The sequence below is a fragment of the Wolffia australiana genome, chromosome 15 (genome assembly GCF_029677425.1).
Source record: "Wolffia australiana isolate 7733 chromosome 15, ASM2967742v1".
NCBI classification, from domain to species: Eukaryota; Viridiplantae; Streptophyta; class Magnoliopsida; order Alismatales; family Araceae; genus Wolffia; species Wolffia australiana.
In genome coordinates, this window is record NC_135849.1 from 10,411,947 (window position 1) to 10,421,277 (window position 9,331).

General features: G+C 41.2%; 2 protein-coding genes across 2 annotated transcripts; both read left to right on the forward strand.

Annotated features, from left to right (window-relative positions):
- Positions 1 to 2,384: 2,384 nt before the first annotated feature.
- Positions 2,385 to 3,461, forward strand: LOC144712658 (putative transcriptional regulator tpeD). Its single transcript, XM_078586925.1, has one exon. The coding sequence runs from the start codon at positions 2,385 to 2,387 to the stop codon at positions 3,459 to 3,461; it is 1,077 nt and encodes a 358-aa protein (XP_078443051.1).
- Positions 3,462 to 6,303: 2,842 nt separating this feature from the next.
- Positions 6,304 to 9,063, forward strand: LOC144713229 (FAD-dependent oxidoreductase family protein). The gene is made up of 9 exons (XM_078587756.1): positions 6,304 to 6,688; positions 7,126 to 7,183; positions 7,310 to 7,418; positions 7,497 to 7,599; positions 7,664 to 7,715; positions 7,794 to 7,940; positions 8,029 to 8,122; positions 8,277 to 8,403; positions 8,465 to 9,063. Exons 1-9 carry the CDS (start codon positions 6,519 to 6,521, stop codon positions 8,928 to 8,930), a joined length of 1,326 nt encoding a protein of 441 aa, XP_078443882.1. The 5' UTR covers positions 6,304 to 6,518; the 3' UTR covers positions 8,931 to 9,063.
- The last annotated feature ends 268 nt before the right edge of the window (positions 9,064 to 9,331 follow it).

A 9,331-nucleotide genomic window follows, 5' to 3' on the forward strand; every position in this document is an offset into this window, starting at 1 on the left:
AGCAATCCTCCATTGGGTTGTCTTCAGGGACTTAAAATTTCCCAGACTCAATCTATTTTATCAATATTTGCTTTTAGTTGTCCAGGTATTGCTTCTCTTTACGAGTTGTCAAGGAATGTTTTCATGTATCTGTGTAACATAAGCGAAATATGGTGTTCATCTTCGATTAGCTTTCTTATGCCACCTTGTTGTGTATGTTGACTTTCCATTTGTAAAGGTTAAATCATGAGACTTTTATTCATAGTTTCGATATCAATGAATTTCACAAATTTTCCCAATTTGAGTACTATGGCAAGTTATATTGGATAGCCATATTCATAGTCTTTTTCTTCTTCTTTCCCCGTAAGCAATCTCTCTCTGTCATCTGCCTGACTCTGCCTCCCAGTACGACCGGGAAACAGGGCCGACTAAAAACCGAAGGCATTTGACCGCAAATTGGACATCAATAGGTAAAGAAGTACGATAATTCCTTCGAATAGGCATAAAATGAGAAAATAAAGCAAGAGTATAAGGCACAGACTTTGCTTTAAGATAAAAGTACATGATCTTTGGCATCCTCGCAGAAGTCATAGTGCACTTCAGCCATGGGACGGTTTTATTCTGTTTTGCATCCTCATTTCAACATACATAGTTAGATGTTTTGTGGAAAGTATGGGGATTCAACATATCCAACATACATAGGGGGATTCCATATCCAACATATCCAACATACATAGGGGGGTTCCATAGTTTCATAACTTAATTTTTGTTTAGTAAACCTGGATTAGTTGAATAAAATGATCCGGATCCCCCCAAGTAGTTCTTGCCTGTCCTGAGCTGATGACGGATGATGATATCAGGATGAAGGCTGAACCAGATATTGGAAATAGGCTATATAGTATCCAGATATGGGATGAAGATGTTGGATATAACTTGCCATAGTCCTTTTCATTTTTTTCTCTTCGTCTTCTTCTTTTTTTTCCTACTCAACATCCTTGATATTATTTTATTTATTCTCTCCAGCATTTTAATCTTCTTCTTCTTCTTTAATCTCTTAATCTACCCTTTTCTTCCCTTATCCATATTCTTCTTCTTCTTTTTTTATCTTCTTCATCTTCTTCATTTTCATATTCTACAGTTTTATTCTCTTTTTTTCCTCTTACTCTTTTTTCCCTTCTTTGTTTTTTTTGTCTTTTTCCTCTTGTAGTCTATTTTCCCCTTCTTCTTATTCTATTATTTTATTTTGTTCTCTTTTCTCTTCCTCATTTTTTTGTTTTTTTTTCTTTTGTCTCCTTCCCTTCTTCTCCATATTCTTATTCTTCTTGTTTCTTCTCTTGTGCCTGTTAGTTTATCTTACTCTTATTTTTTTGTCTTTTTCTTCTTCTTTAACAGCACATTCTACCGTTTTATTCTCTTCTTTTTTCTCTTCCTCGTTTCTCTCTTCGTAGTTTTTTTCCTGCCTTTTTTTTCTCTCTTCGTCTTCTTCTTTTTTTTCCTACTCAACGTCCTTGATATTATTTTATTTTTTCTCTCCAGCGTTTTAATCTTCTTCTTCTTCTTCTTTAATCTCTTCACCTACCCTTTTCTTCCCTTCTTCTCCATATTCCATCTATCTATGTAACTCTATGTTCCCCCCTTTCAATTCCTCTTCCTCTCCATCCCCCTCTTCATATGCAATGCTCAGTTGGTTGCTAGGTTGTCGAAACTCTCACTATATTTATTCTTGATTCGACGTGGAGTAGGCTGAGCATCGCAAGCGTTTCTTGAGGCCTGTGGAAAATTGGTTGCGTAGTTCCTGGTACATTTTCTTCTTCAGTTTTATTAACTTTTTGTTCCATCTATCTTGGATATTCCAAACAATCCCCGCCACTTTACGTTGTTGTTCGTTATTTTTTGCTTGTTAAATTTTTCCTTACGTAATACTTCATATTCATCTGAAAGTTATAATAATCTAGAATTTAAATGTTTGTGTTCTATAGCCGTGTTGCAGTGTAGATTGAGCATTGTTGCACTACAGTTATCTGTGACAATCTTAGCCTACTAATTGATGTGTTTAACTTTCTCGCATTTTAGGTTTGAACTTGTAGCCTAAGATGCCTAGAACACATGAATCACATACATCTGCTTCATCCCAGAGCTCCGCATCATCGGAGCGGACTGTTGGCCAAGTCCAAAAGAAGAAGAAAAGAAAGAACGAATGCGCTGCCCAGGTACACTACACCGCGGTAGCGCCTAGGGTGTTCACATGCAATTTATGTGCTGCTCGGCCCAGGGGTCATGGAGTGACACTAGAGCAGAACAAATATAGCTGCAGTATAGTGCTATGGCGTCATTTGCAGACTGTGCACCGTAAAGAGTATAACGCACTCAGGGCTCATGAAGGGAGCTCTTCCAACCAACCATCTATGGCGAACATTTTTGATCGACAGAGTACAAGAAAATTGTGCTTCACTGGGTACACGGCGGAGACGACAAAAGAGGAGCTTGTACGGTTCATATGCCAGGCAGCCGCACCGTGGAACATTGTCTACAAGAAATACTTCATACGATTACTGCGCTACATCGCACAAGAGGAGATCTCGATCCCATCAACAAGGGCTGTGAAGGAAAAGGCCTTCAAGCTATACAGTGAGTTAAAGATTGGTATTCGCGCCCGATTGGAGGGCGTCGAAAAAGTAGCGATCACTTTAGATTGTTGGACTTCTGCAAATCGAATATCATTTTTAGGACTCACTGTGCATTGGATTGACGAGGGGTGGAAGATGTGTGAGTGTGTCCTCGCTATATGTCAGTTGGAGGGCACGCACAGTGGGAAGTGCTTGAGCGAAATTGTGTTGGAGGTTCTTTCTGATTTTAACTTGAGCGCAAAGGTATGCACGATGACGACGGATAATGTGTCGAATAATACAGCAATGATGGCGAAATTGGAGCGAGAGTTGCGCTCCGTGAACCCCCATTTCACTACAAAGAGACATGTGATGTGTATTGCCCACGTGATCAATTTAGTTATGCAGGCCGAACTTAAGGCGCTCGATGTCGTTGACGAAGCGCCCGAGGTAACCTTCGTTGATGAAGTCGACCTCACTGATATTGTCAATGACTTTCCTGCGGAGGAGTCAGCTGGTCTAGCGATTTCCTTAGGTGGCATTGTCCGGCGCCTAAGAGAGGTGGTTGTCGCTATAAGAGGATCGTCTAAGAAAGAGGCAAAATATTTCTCATATTGCCGGCAGTTGAATATGACAGAAATGAGTAGGATCCCGACAGATTGCCCCACACGGTGGAGCTCTACTTTCAAGATGCTCCGTGGATGCATGGGCAAGAGATTCGTCATCGATATGCTACTGTCAAATGTGCTTCGCAAACGGTCGTTACTTGACGTAGAGTGGGACCTCATTGAGAAATTTGTCGACTTGTTGAAACCACTACAGCAAGGTACCTCCGTCGCAATTCAGAGCAAGGCACCGACGTTAATGAGGGCATAGTAATTATTAAGGGTTTGATGAGGCACCTTGAGCTTATTAGAGTGAGAGTCACAGAGTCCTCCACGGTTCACATTGGACACGCTATGTCCGCCAGGCAACGGAATGCCTTATCTAATGTTTGTGCGGCTATGTGGGCGAAGTTAGAGAAATATGTATCCGTACTTACGCGAAATGAGGCGTTAACTATTGCCTCTCTACTGGACCTATCCATGAAACTTCGCTTGATTGATCCACACGCAAAGAGTGATGTACTGTCTACAGTGCGCAATATCCTGCAGTCCCGTGCGGTATCTAGGAATGATGGGAGTGGATTCACCGAACGATCCGCTATAGCAGCGAGTTGTGACTTCATACAAATGGAACTAGAAGAACTGCTCGATCCCTCTGAACTACCGCAGAGAGTTGAGTCTATTGAGGAGCTCGACGTGTATGCGACGGCCCCCCCAGCTTTTGACACACAGGTGTTGCATTGGTGGAAGACGATAGGTAATATTTAATTTTCATATATATTGTAGTCGTGAATGCGTACAGGATTAAAAATTCTCTCAAAACAGGTCAGATTTCTTACCCATCGTTAGCGGCGGTTGCGAAGGAGTTCCTAGCTGTGCAAGCGACGAGTGCGGCGTGTGAGCGTCTATTCTCAGAAGGCTGCCGTGTAATCAACTACAGGCGATCGCGACTCACAGCGGAGAGCATGGAAGTCCTAATGATGCTAAAGTCATGGTACAGCAACGAAGATTTGCGAGCGGATGAGGACGAAGATGGTGACGAAGATGACGGCCCAGTCACACATTCGTGTCGACGCATCATAGAACAAGGTGAGTGCGTGTTACTTAGAGAATTTCCATATATCCTCGCTTATTTCTCCTTTAATTGCGCGTTGATTGTCATGTTTCTCTACTGAAGTGTGCTCTACTGAGAATTTCCATGTATTTTTTCTGTTGAAGTGCAGGTACGGATTCACACACAACCAGCTCAAGTATCCTCCATGGTGAAGATGGCCGAGCTCACCGGCCACACCTCCCCCGTCCTCTTCCTCGCACAGGTGCTGCTGATTTTGAGTCCCTCTCTCTCCGATTTGATCTTCGCTGTTCTCATCTTGGCTTTTTTTTATCTTTTGAGCTGTTTTTTCGGTGTTAGTTTCTCTTCTTTCTTTATTTTCTTTCGACTTTACGTTTTTCTCATCTTGATTCTCTTTCGATCTGTTTTTTCTCCACTTGCGCTCTGTTTTTTCTTTTTCGACGTTTTTTTTTCATCTTGATCCTCTTTCCATCTGTTTTTTCTCCACTTGCGCTCTGTTTTTTGATTTCGGCGTTTTTTTTTCATCTTGATCCTCAGTCGATCTGTTTTTATCGGTTATTTTGTTTATTTTCTGTTTTTTGATACTTTTTTCGATCTCTGCTGTTCCCATCTTGTTTTTTTCGTTTTCCTTCCGCACTAGGTCTTTTTTTCTTCTGAACTGTTTTTTCTGATCTCTATTTTTTTCCTCTTCTGATCTCTTCTTGCTCCGTCGTTTTTCTCCTCTTTTGAGCTGTTTTTTCAGTGGTCTGCCTTCTTTTGATATTTTCTCGTCTGGATCCTCTTTCGATCTGTTTTTTCTCTGTCGTTTTCTTTTCTCCTATTGCTTAAATGATCCTTCTGATTTCGTTTTTTTTGTTTTTCTTCTGTTTTTCTGTCTTCTTTTGATATTTTCTCGGGACTGTACTGTTTGTCATTCTTTCCTTTTCTCGATCCTTTTTCTTCTGGTCTATTGTTTTTTATTTTGAATTCTCTCTGGATTGCGATGAAGTTTTAGAAGCATTATCTTTGAATCTAATATCCAGTCCATCGGAAATCATTTGATTATATTGTTATTATTTTGTAATTTCAGACTCATGCACTCTGGTCAGCAAGATTTCCCTCGTAAGATTTGGCCCAGCAAGGAGGGGAGGAAAGAACAGTCTTTGAACCTGACCCACCATGTTCTTATAAAATTAGAATCTATCGCGTGCAACAAGAGACAATTCCACCAGATTTGGTCACAACTCCAAGTCTCTGGCATCTTCCAGCACTCGCTTGCTGCCGGTCGAGTCGTTTTGAAGCGCTGCAATTCTGGTTATCCCTCTTCTATCCATGGAGCTGTGTTCATCTTCTCTCACCTCAAAAACCCAGATGCTCTAATTGGCAATATCATTCTTAGAGCTTATGCTCGTTCAAGTGACCCTGAAGGCGGTATTCCAGTGACTGTCGTTGTGTGTGCCATCATTTATTTTGTGACTGTAACTTCTAGTGATTAATAACAACTCAGAGCATAACTTTTTTTTTCTAAAAAATTAAACCATAAGAAGCCCACATTTAATTTTAACAATTAAACGACTGCCTCATACTTTAATTTTAGTGGGGTTAGTTGCCCCTCACTTTTCTTAATTTTTGTTCCATAACCCTCAACTTATCTAAACAAAAATTAAACACTACATTATCAATTAGTCTTCTACCACTAAAATGAGACCTCTTCCAATTAAAATTTTTAATTCATTTTATATTCCCACTGCTCATCTGGATGATAACATATCAACTAGGATATTATTATGTCAGAATATTAACCGATATATTAGCAATGTTCTCCCAACTATACACTGTTTTATGCAATTTGCAACCAAATTATTCAAATTTTCCAAAGATTTGTGCGAAATTTGTGCGGTTCGTGCGAATTTTGTGCGGTTGTGCGAATTTTGTGCGGATGTGCGAATTTGTGCGAATTTGTGCGAATTGTGTGAATTTCTGCGGATTATGCGAATTTGTGCGAATGAGCGAATTGTGAGTTCTTATTTCGCTCATTCAATGAACAGAACAAAGAACAGACCCGTGTGCGGTTCTTTTGTGCGAATAAAGAGAACAGAACAGAACACCATGTCTAGGTAGAACTCGAACGGGCTCGACTTGAGTTTTGTTCGATCGGAACTTTCGACCAAATTTCGAACGATTCGATCCAATTCGATCCCCAAAACTTTCAACTGCGTTGGGAAGAGGAAGAGATAAACGAAGAAGGAATTGAGAGGAGGTTGAAATTTCACAGGAATGGCGTTGGATGGGAGGTTTTGGATCCGCGGCGGTGCGTTGTGGCGTAGAACGGATGTCCCAAGCTCTGCATCTGATCTTCGGGAAGGATTGGCAACGCCAATCTACCTCAGAAGATCCAGCAGCGCCAAATCCGTGACCTCATCTGCTTGCTGTCTGCAACCTCTCAGGTTTCTTTCTTCCTTTTTGTACAGTTCTAGGTTACTCAATCGGCTTGTCACTCTGATGATAGTTGAATTCTTATTGTATTTTTGATTCGCTTGATCAATCCCTTGTTGATTTGTTTCGTTGCGGTAAAAGTTTTTAAAGTATTATTTCTTCTTCTTATCCATTTCTTCATCGTTCTGAAAACAGTTTAGTGTCAGAAAGCGCATTTTCTTTCGACGAGATAAAGTGAACTGTAAAATCCCTTCTTGATTTGTTCCATCGTTGTAAACGATTTTGAATCTCTGTTCTGCACTACATGGGAATGTGCTGGAGTTATGAGCATTTAATCATCATGGAATCAACTCGATCGTCGGATTATAAGTTCATGTAGGGTGTGTAAAATCTCATAATGAGAGAGAAAAGGTCATTCAATCGTAAGTGCTATTTCTTTGGAAGGAAGGTACGCCGTGCTTGGAGCTGGATTCGCGGGGTTGTCCGTCGTCTGGCACCTTCTTGAGGTTTGATTCTACTAAGCTCAATCATCTGCTTCCCATAATCCTCTCCAGTTTTGATTAAACTGCCATGGATCTTTGTAATTTCTTGTATATTAACGATCTCTTATCCTGATTTTTTTCGTGTATCAGAGCAATCCAAAGGAATTATCTCTCGTCATTGACCTGTTCGACGAAGTTGGGATAGGTGGCGGCGCATCTGGCGTTGCTGGAGGCTTAATTCATCCTTACTCACCGAAAGGTTTGGTTTATGCCATGATCATGAAATTCCTCTCCATGAATATACAGTGTTGTGCATGGCAAAATCAATGATCTTCAGGTAAGCTTCTTTGGCGAGGTCCTGAATTTTGGAAAGAGTGCTTGAAGCTGTTATCAGTTGCTGAAAAGGAAAACTCTGATGAAGATCAGATAGTTTGGAGAAGGTTGGTGATCAGTATTGTTAATTATCAATTTCGAAGTATCAATGTATTCTGCTATTTTTTCCAGAGGGATCATAAGACCAGCGACCACTCCTAAGAACGCTGAGATTCTGAAAGAAGTATCTTTCTTCTTCCCTGAAACTTTCATCTGCTTTGTTCTTCCCTTACGTGGTTAAACATTCAAACTGCTCAATCAGAACGCATCAAATTTGCCCGACGGCTTCTGCAATGAATTCCTTGGTCAAGATGCAACCCAAAAACTGGTCCCCGGCTTGCGTGCGCCTTACGATGCATCAGTCTATATGCCGCATGCGGTCAACATTCATCCCAGTCGGTATCTTCAGGTGCCAAAATTCATCTAGAATTGGTTCGCTTTCGTCAATTATGGATCAAAAACACATGCATGGTGTTCATCTCACATTCATTCCAAAGGCGCTGTTTTTAGCATGCAAGAACTTGTCCGAGGAAACTTCCATGCAAATAAGATTTTTCAAGAAGCGCATCAAAAGTTTGCTGGAGCTTCAAGGTAGCTCTACTAGAGTATTCTTTCTCGTTGAAATTTCCGGAAAATCTACGGCAGAATGAGTATGTTTATATGCAGTAAGCTAAATGACTATGAAATGATGCATTCTTGAAGGAACGAAATTCATGTTATCAAAAACATTTATAAATCCTTTCAGATGACTACGATTGCGTGATCATCTGTCTTGGCGCCAAGGCTACAATGCTTCCAGAGCTTGAGGGCCTCCTTCCTCTGAGACTCTGCCGAGGGGTCATTGCCCACATGCAACTTCCTGATTCTGCGAGGTTATTACTGCAAATATATCTTTATTTCCTGACTTTTCTCTCATGATCATATCTTATTCAGAGAGGCATATGAAGAAAGGAGTCCTTCAATCCTGTCAGATGCATGGCTTGCAGCGCAAGGGCCACGTACCCTGGTCATGGGCTCGACGTGGGATTGGGGATCAGAAAACAGCTCGCCGGATGTTTCTCCGCAGGAAGAATGCCGGGCACTAGAAGAGCTTATCCCAAAGGTGGTCTCTGTTTATCCTGCCATTGAAAAATGGAGCATGGCAGAGATGAAAGGAGGTCTGAGGGCAATGCCTCCATTGACTTCTGCCGGCTCGCTACCTCTGCTTGGCTGTGTGGACGATTTTGTGAAAGAGAAGGGCCAAGCAAAGTACTGGATTATAGGAGGTCTAGGCGCCAGAGGCTTGCTCTATCATGGTCTTCTCGGAAAGTTGACCGCTCAAGCTGTGGTATTACAGGATGAGGGTTTCCTTCCATCTGAGTTGATATCTTGGAAGAAGCTGCACCTGAAACCCAGGTAACAGATTGATTTAATGTGTCCCAGTCTGTTCATCTGTAGGTTTTCCATCCAACTGTCTTTAGTCTTTTTTAGTATTTTTGTAACTCTACTTTGTAACAAAAAGTTTTGGCCGGGCAGCAGTGATATTTGAACTTTGTTGGTGCTCTCTACCCTGAAAAATACATTGATAAAGATAGATCCCTAATGAGCTCTCTACGTCCCCGTCGACCATAGCTTGTATGCCCAACATGGGGATTGTATCAGTCACTCTCCCCTGAAGAGATCTCAATGATGTATTCGAAACATACCAGCGCCGTAAATCATAGGACAAAGACTAGTTTAATTTATGTTGGCAATAAATGGAAGTTTCGTGAGATGCAAGTGAACTTTCCAATTATTAAAGATATAGCACAAGAATTCTTT